Genomic DNA, 21,457 nt, shown 5'->3' on the forward strand with positions numbered 1-21,457 from the left:
TTGGGAAGATCGGGTGAAGGCCAACCCTTTGGATTGGGCCTTTTGTATTGATTGGGCCTGACCGTTGTATTGGGATAGGGTATGAACAATAATTATGTTTATTAGATATTTATAATTACAAAGACTTTAATGTTTGTAAATATAAAAATTATAATTTTTTTATGCTTTTATAAATTATAAATTTATTAAAATGATTGTAAAAAATTATATATATTATTTAATAGTTAATAGTAAAAAAAAAGGAGATTTTGCGGGTTTAACCCGCTAGTCTGCAGTTAGGCAGGGCAGACCAGCCAAAAAGTGGGCTTTTAGCAGGGTGGGATAGGCTTCCCCACTTGCCACCCCTACCCGCCTATATAATTATTAAAATCCAACAAATAAAATTAAAATTTAAAATTTATATAACCATGATTATATACATAACATAAATTAAAGTAAAAATTTAAATACGATACAATATTATTAATCATTTTACTAACGAGTAGGGACGGAGTATGGATGGATTTAACCTAAATCCGACCCCGTCCCGTCCCATCCAAAAACCCACTCCAGTGCGGAACGGAGTGGGTATCCATGGATTCGGGTAGTGTTGCCTCCTTAAATATAGAACACAACATCAGATGACAATTATTTATCTAATGAAATTAGTAAAATATTAGATTGTCGATAAACTTTTGTTAGTATTTTGATATAAAATTTAGTGTAAAATTGATATGATACTAATACAGTGAATTTTTTTCTATAATAAAATAAAAAATATTATTATTTCTCCAAACATAATTTTTGGACTTTAGTTCCCCAAATACAATTTTTTTTTTTTGCATTTGGGCAAGTTCACGCGGACCCCGACGAACTCTATAAAAATTGGCAAGTTAGCCTTACCCCGCGAACTCTATCAATTTTATAGAGTTTGCCTTATCCGGCGAATTCCACTAAAATTTTGTAAAATATACGTTTTTAATCCATATCATTGTGTAGAAAATAGTATATAGATCTACAAACAATATATAGGAGTACATAAGAATACACGGACAACAAGCATGACTTCTTCAAGGATTTTTTTTAATTATAAATTAAAAAAATAAGCCATATTTAACAATGGCAACTATATTATCGTCTCTAAAATTATACAGGTACACCGGAATAAGCCATAGTTAACAAGAATTTTTTTAATTTTAAATTAAAAAAATAACTATTTCCCAAAAATAAAATACGACTTATTCTTGTGTCTGGAGACGATAATAATGGTTACCATTGTTAACTTTCTAATTTGATATATTTGAAGTGGATTATTTTTAGAAAATAGTTATTTTTTAATTTAAATTAAAAAAAAATTCTTGTTAAATATGACTTATTCCGGTGTATCTGTGTATTTTTATAGACGATAACATAGTTGCATTGTTAAATATGGCTTATTTTTTTTAATTTATAATTAAAAAAATCTTTGAAACCATGCTTGTTGTTCGTGTATTTTTGTGTACTCATTTGTAGATCTATATACTATTTTTCTAGACTATGATATGGATTAAAAATGCGTGTTTAAAGAAATTTGAGTGGAGTTCGCCGGGGTAAGACGCACTTGCCAATTTTCATCGAGTTAAATGCAAAAAAAAATATATTTAGGGAATTAAAGTTTAAAAATCATGTTTAAAAAATAATAATTTTTTTTATTTTATTATAGAAAAAAACTCCTAATACAATTATATATATTTTTATTTTTTTAGATATTTTTTTATGATTTAAAAATATTATAAATTTTAAATTGTTTTATTTTACTTATATTAATATAAAATAACATATTTAATATATTTATTATATAATGACAATAATAATATTATACTAAAATTAAAAAAATTATAGTTAAAAAATATTATTTTCAGTTTATTATATCAAATTAAAATATAAATTTGTGTATTGTACCAATTTAACACTAATAAATAGATAGATAGACGTGTGAATAGAGAAAAAATAATAAAGAATTTAGAATTTCAGATGATACATGATAACTTACTGCAAAATTTGTGCTATTAAGTATAATATAGACCTAATTATTTAATTGTTATCATAAGTGAAATATTTAAATTTATTATCTATTATTCATGTATTAATCATATTATTTTATTTATTACTCATTAAATTATTAAATAATTGTTTTTAATAATTGACACCAATTACTTGAAAAGACTTGGAGGTATTCAAAACTGTATTGATGGATAGACAGATAGATAGACACAGGGATAGAGGAAAAGGATTGAGATGACACGTAAATAATAGTCTCAGTTAAAATTTTACAAATTTGTGCTATTTTTTTTTCCCGATTAAAAAAATATATAATATAAATTTTATTTTTATTTTTGTTTAAAAAGTATAATATAGAATTTTTTTTTTTTAAATCCTGAGATAAATAGAAGGCAAGGTGGCGTTTAGAGAAGGCAACACGACGTCGTGTTTAAGCGAAGTTCAATAGAAGAAGCCATCTGTATAAATAGACATTCCACTTCACAGTGGAAGTGTCACTCACAAGTTAGAAGCCGAATCTGAGAGTGAAACAGAGCAAGAGAAGAAGAAGAAGAAGAAGAAGATGGATCAGTTCAAAGGCCAACCTCGTCTTCCCAAATTCGCCATTCCAAAACGCTACGACATAAGACTCAAACCGGACCTCACTTCCTGTCGTTTTGCTGGTTCTGTTGCCGTCGACCTTGACATCGTCGCCGCCACCTCTTTCATCGTTCTCAATGCCGCCGAGCTCACCGTCGCTGACGGTTCAGTTTCGTTCATGCACCGTGACTCTTCGAAGGTTCTTAAATCTCTCTTTAACTCTCCTTGTTTTCCCCGACTAACGAAACAAATGGTCAACTCTTGTTATGTTCTCGATTATGCCTACCACCTGTTTGTTATAATTAAACTCATTCCTTTGCCGCATTTTAAGTTGATAAATACGCAACTCTCGTATTCATTCTGATATTTTAGTGTGTTGATCATGTAGAAAAAAATTGGATGTGTATGCAGGTGATCAAGCCTTCGAGAGTTGAGTTGTTCGAAAATGATGAGATTTTGGTGCTGGAGTTTGCAGAGGCGGTTCCGATTGGGTTGGGTGTGTTGGCCATTCAATTTGAAGGAACCTTGAATGATAGAATGAAAGGGTTTTACAGAAGGTATGTGCGTTGTTTCTTGTTAGGTTTTCTTCGTTTTTCATGGGTTTCCAAAGGGTGAAAAATTCAACTTGAATTATGCTTAAGTTGCATGCATTTTGATCACTGACTAAATTGAAATTGATCGTTTCATGACCTTACTTGGTAGTAACAAGCAACGTTGTTTAAGTCAATGTCCTGTTTTCCTGATATTTTTCAGAGAAATGTTAGAGGAACACTTTCTATCAATATTAGTCAACACTTTAGACCAACACCTTGTTTTTATACTATTAGGATTTAGGTTCAGAGTTTAGGAATTAGAATTTAGTACTTAGTGTTTAGAGTGTTGATCAAGTGTTGGAAAAAAATGATAAATTTTGTTGGTCATGTATCATTGCTCATTTCTTTTTTATGATTATTTGTTATGGTTATTTTTTCATGCATGCAGTACCTATGAGCATAATGGTGAGAAGAAGAACATGGCAGTCACACAGTTTGAACCAGCTGATGCCAGGCGATGCTTTCCTTGCTGGGATGAACCTGCATGCAAGGTCCTACTTTGCACATCTTCTCCCTTAAATTGACCTTTCGTCTAAGCACTCATAAGGGTAGAATATTTTATTGTTGCAACAACACACTGAGGTGTGCTTTCGAAGTTGGCCTGTGTTCCATCATAGATGTTTGATTTTGCAGGCTACTTTCAAGATCACTTTGGATGTGCCTTCTGAGCTTGTTGCTCTGTCTAACATGCCTGTTGTGGAAGAAAAAGTAGATGGAAGTCTGAAAACAGTTTCATATCAGGAATCTCCAATCATGTCTACATATTTGGTTGCAGTTGTTGTTGGTTTATTTGATTATGTGGAAGATCATACATCCGATGGTAAAACTTTTTTTTTTTCCCAGGTGTTGTTAGCCCTGACTTCTCTATTCTTAATGAAATCTACCATTTTGACAGGGGTCAAAGTTCGAGTATATTGTCAAGTTGGCAAGGCAAACCAAGGGAAATTTGCATTACATGTTGCTACGAGAACTTTGGAACTATACAAGGAGTAAGTAGTGTGGAACCGTTAAATCATTTGTTTCTTAGATGGGAATGTTATCAGAAATGATTCGGAATTCAATTTCTTTCAAATTCCAGTAATTCACCTTGTAGGTGCAAAACATGCAACTGTTTTTAAGAATTTATGTTGTTGTGTTCTTCATGCAAAGCATGGTCATCCTGCTTGTATCATTTTTAGAATGGGCAACATAAGTGTATAATATGCTAAGTTTGTTTCCATGTCAGTCCATTTGCTTGACTGCTGTTGTGGGCATGTTGGCATCATTTTTTATTCAATAGTCAACTAACTCTGATAATTCAACAGGTATTTTGCCACACCCTACCCTCTACCAAAAATGGATATGATTGCAATCCCTGATTTTGCTGCTGGAGCCATGGAAAATTATGGTTTGGTTACATATCGCGAAACTGCTTTGCTTTTTGATGAGCAGCATTCTGCTGCTGTTAACAAGCAGAGGGTAATCATCCTATTCATAATGATGCTATAACCTTGACAACTTGAGTTTCTTTTGCTCTATGTAAAATGACATTGTTTGCAACTCGAGGAAAACTTATCTTTTTGGTTGCCATTAAGGTTGCGACTGTTGTTGGCCATGAACTGGCTCACCAGTGGTTCGGTAATCTTGTTACAATGGAGTGGTGGACGGATCTATGGCTGAATGAGGGGTTTGCAACATGGGTAAGTTGTGTTGTGTCATAGATCCATATATTGTTGTCATTGCAGAGTCTGCTTGTCAATTTTCTTTGTTTTCATTTCTTTTTTTGTTTCTTTAATTTTATAAGTTAACTAATCTCTCTCCCCCCCCCCCCTTTTTTGGGTGTGACCAGGTTAGCTATTTAGCAACTGATAGCTTGTTTCCTGACTGGAAAATATGGTCTCAATTCGTAAATGAATCTACTGAGGGTCTCAGGTTGGATGGGCTTGCGGAATCCCACCCAATTGAGGTATTGTATCATTTAATCTGTCAGCCTTTCTTTAATGTGGTTAAGTTTATCTTGCATTGGATTTTTATACACGGACTAATTACATGCAGCGTAATTCTTTGTATTGTGTGTTGTATCAATCTAAAAAGAAGTTTTGGGTAATCCTTGGTTAACAAGTTTATAGTTTGTCTTACGAGTTTTATATAAATTTTATTTGCAGGTAGAAGTAAATCATGCTGGCGAGATTGATGAAATATTTGATTCAATAAGTTATAGAAAAGGTGCATCTGTAATTAGGATGCTGCAAAGCTATCTTGGTGCTGAAAGCTTTCAGGTCACTATTCTCATTCCACAAAAGGCTATAGTTTGAATGCAATAAATCAGTATTCTTATTCCATAAGACAGACCATATGCATACTATAAATTCTTACAAGTATACTATATATGCGAAATTAGTGAAATGTATGTTTCTATTATTTTTATATGAAGTTACTCAAATTGCTTTTATATATCACTTATTCATGTAACCAGAGGTCTTTAGCTTCGTATATTAAAAAGCATGCTTATTCAAATGCCAAAACTGTGGATCTATGGAATGCACTTGAGGAGGGATCTGGCGAACCTGTCAACAAGTTAATGAGCTCGTGGACAAAGCAGCAGGGATATCCTGTTGTATCAGTTAAAGTCAATGATCAGAAACTGGAGTTTAATCAGGTTTCTTGAGTTCTTGATTACGATTACTTGCAGCGTGAAAAATCCATTACATGTGTTGTGACCTAGCTTTGCATTTAATTGGTAGTCGCAATTCTTGTCAAGTGGTGCCAACGGAGAAGGACAGTGGGTTGTTCCAGTAACACTATGCTTTGGCTCATATGATGTTCGCAAGAATTTCCTGTTGCAAGCAAAATCTGAAGCACTTGACATTAAGGAGTTAGTGGGTTCACAGATTGCTGGAGATCAAGTTGCAAATTCTTGGATTAAAGTTAATGTGGATCAGACAGGTTTCTATAGGGTGAAATATGACGAGCCTCTTGCGGCTAGACTTAGATATGCCATAGATAAACAGTTATTATCTACAGCAGACCGACATGGTAAATTAGAAATTATCCAAGGCAATTTATTTTTTATGGTAGAAAAGGAAAAGATACTTAACCTGTGAGTAATTTACTGTGTCAGGAATTTTGGATGATTTATTTGCACTTTGTATGGCTCGCCAAGAATCATTGACATCGCTGATAAACTTGATGGGAGCTTACAGAGGGGAAGTTGAATATATTGTGCTGTCAAACCTGATTTCTGTAATGTTATCTACCTAGTCTTGCGTTTTCTTACTTAAAAATTTATTTTTATTTTATTTTATAATCTAATTCCAATTCTTTAATTTGTGCAGGTTAGCTATAAAGTCAGAAGGATTGCAGCTGATGCAGTACCAGACTTGGTAGATTATTTCAAGCAATTCTTTATCAACCTTTTCCAATACACTGCGGAGTAAGTTGACATAGATCCTGGAATATTTTGTTTCAATTAATTAAAATATATTAGTAGTGTTTGCTAGATAGAGGTTATGCTTGTATAATGGTAATGTTGCTTGTGGTAGTGTGGATAGCCTAAAAGAGGTTCAGCTTGTCTGTTTACATAGTCAATATTAACTTTGTCCGTTGATAACTAGTTTTTCTATCTTGTGTTTCAGATTTAAACTTCTTAACCCTCTTGTATATTGTCCCTGCAGGAGGCTTGGTTGGGAACCTAAACCAGGAGAAAGTCATCTCGATGCAATGTTGAGAGGAGAAATTTTGACTGCTTTAGCTCAGTTTGGACATGATCTGACTCTAGAAGAAGCAAACAAGCGTTTTCAGGCATTCTTGAATGACAGAAATACACCACTTTGTCCACCTGATATAAGAAAGGTTAGCTGCAGTTTCATTGGAATTCTGAAACCCTTAACGGACTTCTGTTGATGATTATTGTAAAATTGTTGGCAGGCAACATATGTGGCAGTAATGCAACAGGCAAGCAAAACCAACCGATCGGGTTATGAATCCCTTCTGAAAGTATATAGAGAAACTGACTTAAGTCAAGAGAAAATACGCATTCTGGGTAATAATAATACATCATCTATGAGTGAGAATTAGCATAACATTACTTTTCTGAGTCAAAGCATACCAATATCTTGAATGTGTTTGTAGGCTCCTTGTCTGATACACCTGATCCGGATCTAGTTCTTGAAGTTCTTAACTTCATGCTGACTCCTGAGGTATCTAATTGCAAATATTAAGTCAGTTCATGTCAACTCATACATTAAAAACCAGGTAAATGGTTATATATAAATACTGGAGATTGATTGATATGTTGGTTTATCTGGTCAGGTCCGTAGCCAGGACGTGATTATGGGGCTTCCTACTAGTCCGGAAGGACGAGAGGTAGCCTGGGAATGGCTTAAGGTAAGGAACACATCACAACCAATAGGTTTTGGAATTGTAGGTAGATCAAACCTTGGATTTAACATTCATCGTCTTAACAATTTTCCTATACAGGAAAACTGGAAACGCATATTAGAGACATATGGCTCTGGATTTTTGATAACTCGGTTTGTCAGTGCAGTTGTCTCACCGGTTTGTTTGCTGTGTCCCTCTATAATGCTTTCTTTGTTTTATTGATTTTCTTGCATATTTAGTAATTGGATCATTTCGTTGATCATGGGTGCAGTTTGCTTCCGTTGAGAAAGCGAAGGAAGTAGAGGATTTCTTTGCTAGCCATGGTGGTACAAAGCCAATTGCTAGGACGTTAAAGCAGAGCCTGGAGAGGGTTAACATCAATGCAAACTGGGTTGAGAGTGTTAAGGACGAGAAAAACCTTGCTGATGCTGTCAAAGAGTTGGCATATAGGAAATACTAGCAGTGAGCTTCACTGCTGCTTCCTCCATTCTCTGAAAAGTTTCAGAGTTTCTCAATGTTTGTGTTACTGCTGAGAGCATGTGTACAAGTTAAGTTGTTCTATATTCGAGTCTTCTTATTCACACTTAAAAGTTGGACTTTCTTGGAGTTTCTTTGTTATTAATGCATGAGACTAGTCTTCTGTTTTCTTTAAGGAGTCTTGCCAAGTACTTTTCTTTTCCTTTTTTTTTTTTTTTGGAATTCTGTGATCACAAAATTGCGGCTCCCGTGTCCCTACTCTATCCTCCTAGAACATTTGTTAAATAATTTTGTTTTTAAAATATAAATATATGTGATGCTATTTTTCAAGAAACAAAACAAATGCTTGAAATATTAATATTTAGAATTTTGATTTTATGGGTAAAGCAATTTGATGAAAGGGGTAAAATTTAACGACAACCTTTGCGTGGACAGTTGAGAAGTCATTGTCTCCCAGTTTTCATTGAAGGCAAAAACATGACAGCGCAACATACAGGCAGACACGTAGGACCTTTTCGTTTGTCTTTGCTCGCGGCAATCGGAATCAGAAGAACTTCGAGGTTGAGATATTTATTGGAGCCATCAAATCACAACCATAAAAAAACTAGGTTCAATCAGCAGAATTATATTCGCAGATGTGTAAGCATCTTGAAACTTTGCTACCTGCTTTCGTGAAGCAACAACAAAGCTTTAGTCAAAACAATAAAATATCTGAAATTCATGCATAGTGGAAAACCACATGCACAGGTTCAGAATCCCGTAACACCAAGTTGATTTTTGTTTTATTTTTCATGGCTAATTCCAATTTTTAATATAAAATCAACTGTAACTTAATTTTCACCTTTAAATAAACTTAGGAGGTAGAACTATTAACCAGATTACAAATTAAACTTTCATGATTCTCCGAATTAACATTTGAAAATCATTCATATAAAGACACATAAAACGTCCTTTTTTTAAAATATTTCAGTAATTAAAATTTAACATATATAATTGATTAAATTATGTTATTTTTGTCAAAATTAGGCTAATCTAAAACTAGACAAATTGATTTGATCGAAAAAAATGGTGAATCAAATCTTGAATTAGTCTAAATTAATATTATTTTTCTTATAAAAAATAATTACAATATATCTATTATAGAAAATAATTAAAATACTTTTATTATATATATTATATATATATATGTTTCAAAAATTTTAAATCCTAACCCTAAAGAACTAAAATTTAGGATTCTCAAAATTAATATATATAATAGAAGTATTTTAGTCATTTTTTATAATAAGGTATTGTAGTCATTTTTTAACAAAAAATAATATTAATTTAAATCAGTTCAAGATTTGATTTACTATTTTTTTGTCAAATCAATTTGTCTAGTCTAATTTTAACAAAAATAACACGATTTAATTCTTATGTGTTAAATTTTAATTATTAAAAAATATTTTTATAAAAAGACGTTAAAAACGTCTTTATTTGAGAACGCTGAATAGTTGCTTGAACAACGAGTTACATTTACGTACCATCAGTGCTAATATTGGCATGTTTGGGGAAATGAAAGATATAAAATAACGCATTAGTCCTTCTTCTTTAGTAAATTTAGAGTACAGGCATCATTTTTCTCTTCTAGAATTAAATTAAGAAATACTCATGGTAACTATTCGTGCAGATGAAATTAGTAAAATTATCCGCGAACGTATTGAACAATATAATACCGAGGTAGTGGCTCTCTTAATATTTTTTAGGGGATTTTCACAAGGTAGGTTGTCGGTCGGTTTTCGCCATCATCATTATTGCAGTACAACCACTGAATTGGGGCATAGCAATTGATATCAATGTGCCACCGACATTACTTTATTGTGTAGGTTTCATAATCCTGAATTCTATGGGACCAAAAAAAGGGGGAAAGAAATTACAGTAGATAGATAACAAGATGAAAAAATCACAATGCCAATTAGCTACCACTTTTTCTTCTTTATAAACAACAGAGACTAAAACAATATTCAGTAAAACATCTCACCGAGCATTTCACACTCGGAGGCATAATAATGAATACAATATGCTGACACGGATATGTCAAAAGGCATTGGAATTTGTCTCCTATTCCTACAATAATCAGCTAAGATTTACATAGCCCCAATGTGGCACAATTGTAAAAGGAGACTCTTTTGATCAGTTGACAGTTTTTCTAAGGGGAAAGAGACAGGGAAATGGATGCTGTATATAGTACATAGTTCTATGCTTAAATCCAAGAAGATGCCCAAATAATAAGGGGGAAAAAAAATTAAAGGGCAAAGCTATTATATATTTTTGGATTATGTTTAAGCTTTTCTTCTATATAGTACAATGATCATCTTCAAACACCCAAGTTTTGGGGTTGAAAGAAGATGTCATGTCTTGCTCTTGAATTTTCTTTGAGCTTTTAAGTCCACCACAATTACTGTGATGTTATCTTTGCTTCCCTTCTGTAAGGCGCGGCTCGATAGGTACTCTGCGGCCGCTTGTGCTGCAGGATCAACTCCCTCTCCCCTTTCTGGTGGCAGTGTCAGGCCATTTTTCTTGTGCCAGAGAAGTATTCGCTTCCTAGCTAGGTCGCACACCTCTTCATTCGTCATGACATCCCACAGGCCATCACTCGCCAGAATGAGGCATTCGTCGTCTTTCGTCCGGGGAAGAAACGTAACTTCCGGCTCCGGAATGATCCATGGCTTCAAATATCTATCACCTGAAAATCGCAGCACGTGACACACAAACAACATAAGATGAACCGGAAAGAGAGTTCGTCAACATAAAATCAGAAAATAGATGTTTACAAGCATAGTTTCCAACTTCCAAAACTACTGACAGAAAAGAATATCATCGAGAAATCCGACTTCCAAACTGGCCTTGAAACCAAGACCATATACAGACCAATCAAATCACCAGTGGCTTCCATAAGTTGGCACGCAACGTAGCTAATGAATACGTCCTTTTTTCTCTAGATATAAAGAATGGGGGAACAAGTGTTCTCGTTCGCAGCCTAAAGGAGAGGCAGTAGGCTCTAACTTCAGAACTGCATTTAACAGGTTTTGGAGGAACAATCAAATTCCCTACATGGCAGCCTATCATGGCAACAAGTTCAATGGGGTGTCTTAGGGGAAGGTTCCTCACACTATCTATTTTTCCGTAAATTTTTAAACTCTCATCGAATCACTCTCTTCATATCATTCAACATCCCTCATCCAAACAGACTCAAGTAGTTTCTAGGATGAACCTAGGATATTGCAACATAATGGCAGAAGAACTTCACATGCATTAAATGAACTCAATACTATGTTTTGCAATGGGATAAGTGCAATAAATGCAAACATAAAATAAATTTTTATTTATAAATATTCCAATTTAAAAACTCTTAGATGCTATCAAAGCTAACCTACCAGCCTACTCCTATGCTATGTCGCCTCAACCGAAAAAAAAAAAAAAGTAACTAACCTTCCATATGTAAGGAAACCTTTACCACCATTGGAACTTTACAAGAATTATGATTCATGTGTAACCAAATGACATGCATCACATTGATTTAAAAGCCTATATTCAATTTCACTATCTGTGTATGGACACAATTTCACTAGCTGACCACTTTTTCATTCATAACATAAATAAAGATGCTGAAATTAACAGTGGATTGATAAAAGGATATCCTTCTATAATTAGCCAAGCTCACAGAAACGCCTAAATTAAGTACAGTTAAGGTTAAGGACATACCGATAGATCGTGACATTGCAAGGACACCAAATACACGATGACCATTCCACTGGATCACCTTCCCTCCTGCTGCCTCAATTCTTGCATATTCATCATCTCGATTGGGCTACCACAAAAGAAACAGAAATCAATTTCTTTAGGTCAGTTTAAACCTCAACAAGTCAAAGGAGATAGAAGAATACAATAGATGAAACTTACTTTATGGTCAACGGATAAAGCCATGGGCTCTTTGCCACGGCACAAGACTGCTCTTGAATCACCACAGTTTGAAACAATGATATGAGATGAACAGATAGCAGCAACAACTGCAGTTGATCCGACAGTCTCCGGTGCAACAGGTTCATTGTTAACTTTTCCCCCAACTTCAGCATCAACCTTCAAAAAGCAATTGGTGAAAGCTTTTTTCCATTGGTCTTGACAATCATCCTTGCTACTTCCAACTATTAGACCTTCCTTGACTAATTCTATTTCCTCTGCCAACGCCAAATGCATACGCTCACGACAATAGTTTGCCACCTGAACGAGAAAGGCAAGCTCTCAATGTGGAGTTCCCCAGAGAAAACCCTAAATTTTTGGACATAAGAAAAAAAAAATTATAACTTTACCTGAGAGCCACCATGGCCATCATAGACTCCAAAGAAATGAATTGTTTGCTGACTCAAACTTTTATTCAGTCCATCAATTACCCTATCACCAATTAGCATTTCAATAGGAATCTTCATGAATCGGGGTACTGTTGCAAATGCGTCTTCCATCTCGGGTCTTTTTCCACACAAAGATATAAATCCCCAAAGCGGAGTACAGTCCAATTCAAAAACACTTCGACCACCTGTTCCAGCCACCACTTTTTCTAGAGGTAGCTGATGAAGAACAACTGTAGTAGGCTTTGTGACAGATCCAACTACTGCCTCTTCAAGGCTCACCGCTACATTAAGGGGTTCACTCATAATATCTGCCTCATAATTGGACTCCCCTAAATCAGCAGCCCTGGCAACAGCATCAACAGTGCACATGCTCTTCCCTATGTCTACGGAACTTCTTGTTCCTAAATCCGGATTGGCCTCCGAATTGATGAACTCATCTCCACAAATACTACTGTTCTCACTGGCTGCTGAAAGAGAACAGGAGCTATCAATAATTGGATCACCTTCCAATGATAAGGTATCATCCTCCTCGATTTCTGGGGTTGAAGCTTCATCACCACCAACCAAAGTGCTTTTATTCTGGGATATCATATCATCCAGAGGAATTTCTCCTTCACTTCCCTTTTTTGATGGTGTGACTGTTGTACTACCAACTTCATCCTCAAGATTGCCACCATTATGATCCTCATTAGAGCCTATAAACGTTTCAGTAGAAACCGCTGTTACAGAATTACTTAACAACCCCGTATCAGTCATCAGCTTAAGTCTAGATACATCCATGTGGGTAGCTATGGTTGGCTTATCACACACCGAATTACCTACTGTTAATGGCACTGCAACCGTAGTCGACATCTCCTCCATCAGAATCCTTATCCAGGCAGTACGAAAAGTTACCCTCCCACCCTTTTGATACTACACAACCCTTCATATTTCAACTAATTGATTGCCAGCTTTACTGATTGAAAATGATCTTGGAATGTGAAGCGTGGACTTTAATAGATCACTTTCCATGTCTAAGAAGCCTTATAAGGCCAAGGAAGGAGGCAATTCAGTCTGTGCAAAGCATGGGCTAGTTAAAAGGTGGTGAAAGTGAAATGGGGAATAGTCAGATCTGGTCAACAACAACGGATCCTAACTTCCATTTGTGGAAATTTTAACCAAAAATAGCTAAACTACACGCTTTTCAAACATAATCATATCCTTCTCTGGATTCTTCTCGGTCTAACCCCCAATCAACTCTAGTGAGGGAGAGAAACAGCTTGAAAGAACCAAACTTTATCTGCAAAAGAAAACAGATTGAGCTCAAAAAGAGTAAATAAAACCCCACCAAAAGAAAGTGGAAGAAAAATAGAAATTACCCCAACTCTCATTATCTCTAAGCACAAGAAAGAGAGGAAAAAGTCATGAGAAAGAAACCCAGCAAAAAAGCACAGTCTCAAGAATCACATGGATGGCCAAAAAAGATGGCACCCTTTTTTCCACATAACACTATGAGTTGCCTGGATCTAAGGCAACACATCTCAGCCCCTTCTAATAACAATAATTACAAAGTGAAATGAATGAAAGGGTAGAAAGAAAGAAAAAGAGAATAGACAGAAGAAAAAACAGGATTCACTACCTAATTTTGTCAACCGTGTATGTGTAGGGTCTTGTTCCTTCTTTCCCTTATCTACTACTCACTCCTCACTTTCACACCCAAAACCCACGGATTGAACAAGTAACAAGGCATCAACAACCCCAAAAAGTAAAGAATTAGTTTTTACCTCAAAAAATTGGATTTTGTTCATCATAAACATTCAATGATAATCAAAGCTGAGCCATGATAATTTCTTCCAATACGATATAAAAGTATGAGCTTACCTGCGTGCAGTGGGTGAGTGGGGTGTTGAGACTTGGAAGCGCGACAAAGGAAGTGGAGAAGATTAGAAGAAAGAGACGAAGAAGAAAAACAAAATTAAAAAAAAAAAATGACCCAGCTTAAAAAAATTGGAACTTTTTAATGGGAGAAAAGAAAAAAAAAAAGGGTTTGAAAAAGAGAAACGAGGCAATAGAGAAAAAAAAAAGAAAAGAAAAGAAGTGTGTGTTGAAGGCTTGAAGTTGAAGGAGAGAGAAAGAGGGACAGATGTCAATTCTTGAAGGGCACATTAAAGCATCTCCACCCATCCATCCATTCACTCCACTTTTCATCATCCAATCTAATCTTCACCAATTTTTATTTGCTCCAAACGGAATCATAGTGTGTATTGTTATTGTCTTTTTTTTTTTTTTTTTACCAGAGATAGGAGACTCGAACTCGCAATCTTTTAATTGAGTATGGGAAGATTATGTTATTTGAGCTATAACTTATTGACTAAGTGCATGTTTGGGTGCCATTATTTTGTTAAAAAAAGATCTTTTTTTAATGAAAAAAAGATCTTTTTTTATTTTTTAACATGTTTGACAAAATTCTAGTAGTAAAAGTAAAAACACTAGTAAAATAAAAAAAAGATCTTTTTTTGAGAAGCTGTAATTTACATCTTTTTTTAAAAGATCTTTTTTTCTTAAAAAAAGATGTTTTTCATGTAATAAATAAACAAAAAGTACTTTTATATTGTTATACCCAAACATAATTGATTGATAAAAAAACCTTTTTATATGAGATATCCAAACATAAAATTACTTTTACTTCTCTATAAGATCTTTTAAAAAAAGATAACTCGAAAAAAGATTTTTTCTTAAAAGCTCACCCAAACAAACCCTAAAATTTAGATATTTTTCTTTTTTTGCCAAAGATAAAAGATTCGAACCCGCAACTTCTTAATTGAGTATGAAAATACTATGTCATTTGAGATATAACTCATTGACTTTTATTGTTATTGTCTAATGTAACCATAACCATGCTATGTTATCTTTTGCTATTCTACTAAACTACTACTTTATATAGTTTCATTAATGTATAATCTCACTTCAAAAATAATGTGTACTATATTAGTACTACCAGTTAATTTACCATTATTCTTGTTATATACAAATTCCTAGAAGTTTATGTATAATTGAGCCACTTCCATTATTGCTTAATTTTGGTCTTCTTTTATGGACATCAATGGAACCTCTTAACACAAATGGAAGTTCTCTTTCAAAGAAGTTGACTTACTTATTTATCCATCTTTCTGTTCTTTCTATGCACAGTGTAATTTAAAGGATTATCGTTCTTGATAGTTCTTAATCCAATTAAGAAAGAAACGGAAAATAGAATGATTTAGTATATATATATACGGCAAAAATTCAGGTACAGTTGACTTCACGTGAAATTGATATTTAAGAGCGGTTAAATGATTTGACTGATTTCATCTAACGACTCTCAACTATTAACTTCACATAAAGTCGATTGCACATGAGTTTCCACCCATATATATATTTTCACTCGTCTAATAATTTTGATTTTAATAATTAACACAACTGGAATGAAAAGTCTTGTGAATCTATGGGACAATGAATAGCATCAATTTTTTACTTTACAAAAAAAAATTACAATTACTTATAAGTATTTAATCTTAATTTATCTCCTTTTTTCTAAATTGTACAATTATGCTATATGTAAACTAAAAATTAGTCATTCATATAAAATATTAATTAAAATATAATATACATATAGAAAATAAATTAAACGTCAATATAGTATTTATATATAAATACAAAATAATTAATTTGGTGAATAATTTTTTTTATCAAAAGTATTTAAAAAAAATAAAATTCAATTCAAATCAATCTAAAATTCTCTTATTTTTATTAATTAATTACCTAAAAAATAAATACATAATATTAAATATAATAAATATATAATTTTAAATATTAAATACATAAAATTATAAATTAAACATAATAACTTTAAATTATTATGTTCCTAATATTACTTTTTTTTTTCCGTATAGCATTTTTTTGTTCCATACATATAAGTTTAATGTAATGATGACGTCTACCTCTTTAAAATTATATTAGCTCTGCGCATTATTGAAATCTCCAATTAAATACTTCTGAGTTATATAATCATATTTTTAACCCATAAATTTACACAATTGATTCACAAATTTGACTATATTGTGTTGTGACAATTTTAAACAACCAAAAATAATTAAATGTTAATATATTTGAATAGTCCATTACATTCTACAAGGATGTCAAGGAGAAATACGTATATTATTGTATCGTTAATTGATTTCATGACCATTAATAATGCTTAGGTCTAAGTCAATCAACTTTTTTTTTTTATTTAAGACACTAATTAATTGAAAATTTTGTATAATAAATATACAAAATTAAATTTTTGATATATTATTATATACTCATTAAAATGAAAAATATAAAATTTTGCTAATAATAATAATTTTAATATATATTTTTAAAATACGTATTAATTGAAATGTTTTTTTATTCGTCAGGTCAAGCCACTTTTAAATTTTTTGTTTTTTTATAATATACGTGGATCCGTAGATAAATTTGAAAAAGATTGTTGACTGAATTTTGAGCACAGGTGGTAAACTTAATTTTGTCTTGTAGTGTTCATTAGCTGATTAGTATTTAGTAGTTGAATCGATTAAATATTCTTTAATTCACAGAGTAAGCCTGACGACTAAAGAAAAAGTCTAACCTTAAAATGAAATATAATATTAAACTTTTTTCTTTTTTGGGTCTACTTATATAACATTAAACTTCAAATGAAGGTAGTCACCAAAAAAAAAAAACTTCAAATGAAGGTAATCAAGACATGCTCAATTTTGGAAAAGCTCAATTGATTAGCCATAATCTAAGTCGTTTGTTACTTAGGCCTAGTTTAGAAAAATAACTTAATTAAGTTTTTTTTGAAAAAATAATTTAAATAATAAATGATTATATTAAAAGTAGCTTATAAATAAATTATTTTGTGTTTAGATTTTTAGTTCTAAAAGTATTTATTTTATAGAAATATGATAAAAAATAGTAGTATTATGAGAGAAACTATTTTTTTAACTTCTCTATAAGCTCCTAAATAATTTCTTAGAAAGCTGTAATTTGATTTTAAAAATTGTACCAAACATTAATACTACTACTTTTTATAAGTCAAAAACTTAAAAAAATTATTTTTGACACTTTATAAACGGATCCTTAATATCATCAACTTAATGAAGTCAGCATTTCATACAAAAGAAAAAGCCAAAAATAATTTAAAAAATGACCATAGATTAAAAAAAAAAAAATTAACAAAAGAAAGAGTCAAAAATTTATTTTATTTAACATTCATTAAATTTTTTTATTTCTTTAATATTACCGTTAATTTAATTACTTTACTTTCCATTTCACTCTTGCCATGATTTTGCTTTTTTTTTTTTTCATATGTAAATTTCAACCCTCCACAAAGTATAACACTTTGGTAATATTTTAAAAGGAAAATTATTATCAAAGAAGCATAAAAAATAATAATTATTATTATCACAGAAGAAGGATGAGATCATGAGACATCTCGACACATACATCGTGTTAGAAATCATGATGCATTTGTTTTTTGTCATTAAAAAACAGCTTCGGGTTATTAAAATAATTTTGAGCCTGACGGATCTGCTTAAATGATATTATAGAATTTATAAAGTATAAACTAAACTAATAACAGTTATATATGTAAGTTTATTATTTGAGCCTGACCGAGACACTGATACGGACACGAGATACGACACGACATGAGATACGTCGACACGCAAATTTTAAAATTTTACATGATACGGAGACACGTATACATATAAAATATAAAGTATTTTTTAGATAAATCGTAATGATATTTTGATATTTTATTAATATTAAAATATAAATTAAAATTTTTAATTATTTTTAACGTCTTATTTTAATTATATCAAGTATTTAAAATATTTTTTATTTTAATAAATAATAATATATACTATATCTAAATTTATTTTAAAAATATATGTTAAGAATAAAACTGGACATGCTGATACGTAATGGTATTTAGGTATGTCTAAGCGTGTCCGAAAAAATTTTTTTATTTTTTATTAAAATATGGTTGGACACAACAAACACGCATGTCGGACGAATGTCGATGAGTGTCGTGTCCAAAACGTGTCCAACTCGCAGACACAATAATTCAGTAAAGTGTCCGTGCTTCATAGAAGAGAAGTCATCGAGTATTGTTTGATAATTTTTTTCACCTATTCACAAATATTTGTCACTTAAATTATTCGTGCAATTATTAAAAAGCAGTTAAAAATTATTCACAAAATTATTTGTCATTTTTTTATTGCGTTTTATTGTTTTGAAGATAAATATAACAAATATTTAATAAACAAAATACATAAAAAGCTGAAATGTGAGAACTTCTGCATAACATTTCTTTTAGTGGCTCTTGGTCTTGGCCCTCTTGTATAAGCAAAAAAAAAAAATGATAATAAGTTAACAAATATATCCAATCTAAAAATTTTATTCAAAAATAATAATTACAATTATAGTAGGAAAAATATTAATTTAGAGAATACGTATCAGATTTGAAAAGTATGTGATGAGGTTCTTTCAAGAGTAGTTATTCTTTTTTAAAAGCCAAAAGTCAAAATCCCCTAAGTTTCTATGTTAGTGTAAATTAATCTTACAATGTATGAAACTAGCAAGCCTACTACTGAAGGAAAAAAATGTCATATGAAGCACAATGTATGACAAGTAAATATTGATGTCAACCGAGCGGAAGAAGATGTTTTTTTTTTTTTTTTTTCTATTATCAAACTCTATTTTTTTTTTCTTTTTCCTTTTAAATTTTCATTGCGAAAGAAAAGTGTGTCTTATATCCCTATAATTCAATAAGGTAGTGTTTGATTGATGTTAAGACATGGATAAGATTCACGTCTTGTTGTTTGGTTGGGTGAGATATAGATTTTCAAAAGATACAGAAGGACATGCATTGATATGGAGACACTAAATTTGTGTACTTTCAATTTAGTAAGATACTCAAGATACAATTTGTGAGACACTTATTTTTTACTCTTTTACCTTTATTAAATTTTTAAAATTTGTCCTCTTATCTCTCCGAACCTTTTTTTTTTCTCTTTCTCTTTTAGATTCTACAACCAAATTTATCCTTTTATTTTTTAGAAAAAATTGTACATTTAATTTTTTATTTATTTAAATTTTGATTCATCTTTGATAAATTCTGTACTTTAGTTTTTTATTTTTTTTTTCAAAAAAAATTATATATTTAATATTTGAAAAAAATATTAGAAGAAATAAAAATTAAATGGTGATGATATGTAGTGTTTGGAGTAATGGGTATACAGTGATGGTGGTAAAACTTGTTATTGAATGAAGGATAATTCAGTGTTTTTTAAATATGTGTGTCTTCTTTGCCAAACACAATACATAGACACAAATATTTTATGTCCATGTCTTTAATATCTGTGTCTTTGTGTTTATGTCTCATCATATACATCAACCAAACGGAGCCTATAACTGCTCATTATACCTCGGTAAAACTGTGAATAAGAGAAGAAAAATAACCTCACTAATAATAGACTCATGCTCTCCTCTACATTCATCTTATAACATTAAAAAACGAGCAAGTTACTTAAATAAATTGTTTAGAAACTAAATTTATTAGATTATAACATTTTAATATTGCAAATACATTTGTAATTCTTTTATATCTATAAAAATTATTATAAGGTGTAGTAGTTTTCAAATTATACGTAATTCGCTACACGGTATAACGGTTTACGTGAAAACGTATGCTGAGCAGAAACTGCTATAGAGTGTAGCGGTTTCTGAAGAAACTATACTAAGCATAAACCGCGAGTGACTATATCGATTTCTTAAGAAATATTACTTTGCATAAACCGTAGCACACTGTAGCAGTTTATGTATAAGAAATTCTCTATAAATACCCAGTATGAGGCATTTGTGAAGTAGAGTGTCATTTTCACAAATGGATAGTGAGGAGAGTTTTTTGGCTCTAGTGCATTGCTCTAAAAAAATTCAAAAAAGCAAAAGGCATGGTGTTAAGTTTACTAATAGGGAACCATTGAGTGTCTTTATCCAATCATCAAATATATTGTAAGAGCTAAAAATTAGTATATTACAAAAGTTAGGAGTGTGTGGGACAAAGTGGGTGAAGAAGTTGTTTTACAAGATCCCTATTGCCGTTGAGTCGACTGGTGGTGAAGTATGAAACATTTGTTATAGGGTTCAACAAAGATATGCAGGTTTTGTTCCATTGTCGGCGAAGTTTTCCGAAAGTGAGAATACACGAGCTGTATGCCAAGTTGTAAGATGGTGTCGACAGTTTTGGGGCATCAGTGCCGAATTTTCAGTCGACTATGTTGGGGGTGCTTCTACCTCAATGCTTGTGGTTGCACTTGCTTGTCTGTTAGTTGATCCTTCATCTATTGCAGTTGGAATGGATAGGTCACTCTGTCTGATTCCTGATATTGCAGGTGAAGGTGAACCAGATCGAGTTGAAAATGAGATGTGAGAGAATGATTCGGACGAAGAGCCTATTGACATTGTTGGAGACAGTGATGAGAATATCCGGAGCAATCCACCTACACATCACGGCTCATCAAATTCCGGCATACAGCAACATCCTCCATATTTCTCAACTTTGAACTTGGAAGCCATCGGCCAACAATCGGATACAGGTCCTACCTTTGGGGGTCAAGCTGTGAACCGCCCAGCTGATCGTCAATGTCCATGATCATGGTAGTGGTAGCAAAATTAGCATACATCTGGGTGATGACATCATGAAATACTTGAGAGCTCGAACCATGAGTAAATGTGCTTCCCCCAACACCAGTCTCAGTGTCTCCAATTACACCATGATCAGACTGGTGATCATGCACTGTACCAGCAGGGTTATCATCGTGTCCAGCCAATGCACTGCCAACTCTAACACACCGATATCTAGCACTAGACCGACGTACATGATGATTGCCAAGTCCTCCCCCGTCACCACCAGCTTCCTCCTCCTGTATCATGTCATGTAGCCATCGCCACTCCTGATTAGTAGCCCGTGTATCAATGCGTTGACGCCGCTCCACACGT

At 32.5% G+C, this 21,457-nt stretch overlaps 2 protein-coding genes across 6 annotated transcripts; one reads left to right on the forward strand and one right to left on the reverse strand.

The window, feature by feature from the left end:
• The first annotated feature begins 2,397 nt into the window (after positions 1-2,397).
• Positions 2,398-8,796, forward strand: LOC112766402 (aminopeptidase M1). 2 transcript variants are annotated; one of them, XR_011875715.1, is made up of 20 exons: positions 2,398-2,797; positions 3,010-3,155; positions 3,580-3,682; positions 3,825-4,011; positions 4,087-4,180; positions 4,496-4,649; positions 4,766-4,870; positions 5,020-5,136; positions 5,336-5,449; positions 5,647-5,829; positions 5,915-6,206; positions 6,292-6,413; positions 6,506-6,603; positions 6,845-7,022; positions 7,098-7,212; positions 7,302-7,369; positions 7,482-7,556; positions 7,650-7,727; positions 7,822-8,097; positions 8,463-8,796. XR_011875715.1 is itself a non-coding variant. In XM_025812294.2 (19 exons), the coding sequence occupies exons 1-19, from the start codon at positions 2,582-2,584 to the stop codon at positions 8,008-8,010; spliced, it is 2,634 nt and encodes an 877-aa protein (XP_025668079.1). In that variant the 5' UTR covers positions 2,398-2,581; the 3' UTR covers positions 8,011-8,202. The 2 variants fall into 2 exon arrangements, 1 of the variants encoding a protein (XP_025668079.1); XM_025812294.2 differs by lacking the exon at positions 8,463-8,796 and having other exon boundaries at positions 7,822-8,202.
• A 1,162-nt stretch (positions 8,797-9,958) lies between these two features.
• On the reverse strand, positions 9,959-14,630 carry LOC112766403 (protein phosphatase 2C 50). 4 transcript variants are annotated; one of them, XM_072223697.1, is made up of 6 exons: positions 14,273-14,461; positions 14,031-14,098; positions 12,374-13,691; positions 11,967-12,284; positions 11,769-11,874; positions 9,959-10,749 (listed from the first exon to the last, which is right to left on the reverse strand). In XM_072223697.1, exons 3-6 carry the CDS (start codon positions 13,271-13,273, stop codon positions 10,415-10,417), a joined length of 1,659 nt encoding a protein of 552 aa, XP_072079798.1. In that variant the 5' UTR covers positions 13,274-13,691; positions 14,031-14,098; positions 14,273-14,461; the 3' UTR covers positions 9,959-10,414. The 4 variants fall into 4 exon arrangements, with proteins under 4 accessions (XP_072079798.1, XP_025668080.1, XP_072079797.1 ...); XM_025812295.3 differs by lacking the exon at positions 14,031-14,098 and having other exon boundaries at positions 14,273-14,630; XM_072223696.1 differs by lacking the exon at positions 14,031-14,098 and having other exon boundaries at positions 14,176-14,494.
• Between the last annotated feature and the right edge of the window lie 6,827 nt (positions 14,631-21,457).

This window comes from Arachis hypogaea, chromosome 17 (assembly GCF_003086295.3).
Source record: "Arachis hypogaea cultivar Tifrunner chromosome 17, arahy.Tifrunner.gnm2.J5K5, whole genome shotgun sequence".
Classification (NCBI taxonomy): Eukaryota; Viridiplantae; Streptophyta; class Magnoliopsida; order Fabales; family Fabaceae; genus Arachis; species Arachis hypogaea.

What these genes read in the sequence shown, in the direction of transcription:
- LOC112766402 (XM_025812294.2), top strand. Translation starts at nt 2,582, where the DNA reads ATGGATCAGTTCAAAGGCCAACCTCGTCTTCCCAAATTCGCCATTCCA. An exon ending in CTGCTGTTAACAAGCAGAGG is followed by an intron (nt 4,650 to 4,765) that starts GTAATCATCCTA and finishes GTTGCCATTAAG; the next exon opens with GTTGCGACTGTTGTTGGCCA. An exon ending in TAGCCTGGGAATGGCTTAAG is followed by an intron (nt 7,557 to 7,649) that starts GTAAGGAACACA and finishes TTTCCTATACAG; the next exon opens with GAAAACTGGAAACGCATATT.
- LOC112766403 (XM_025812295.3), bottom strand. Translation starts at nt 13,273, where the DNA reads ATGGAGGAGATGTCGACTACGGTTGCAGTGCCATTAACAGTAGGTAAT. An exon ending in ATGGCCATGGTGGCTCTCAG is followed by an intron (nt 12,285 to 12,373) that starts GTAAAGTTATAA and finishes TTTCTCGTTCAG; the next exon opens with GTGGCAAACTATTGTCGTGA. An exon ending in CTTTATCCGTTGACCATAAA is followed by an intron (nt 11,875 to 11,966) that starts GTAAGTTTCATC and finishes CTTTTGTGGTAG; the next exon opens with CCCAATCGAGATGATGAATA.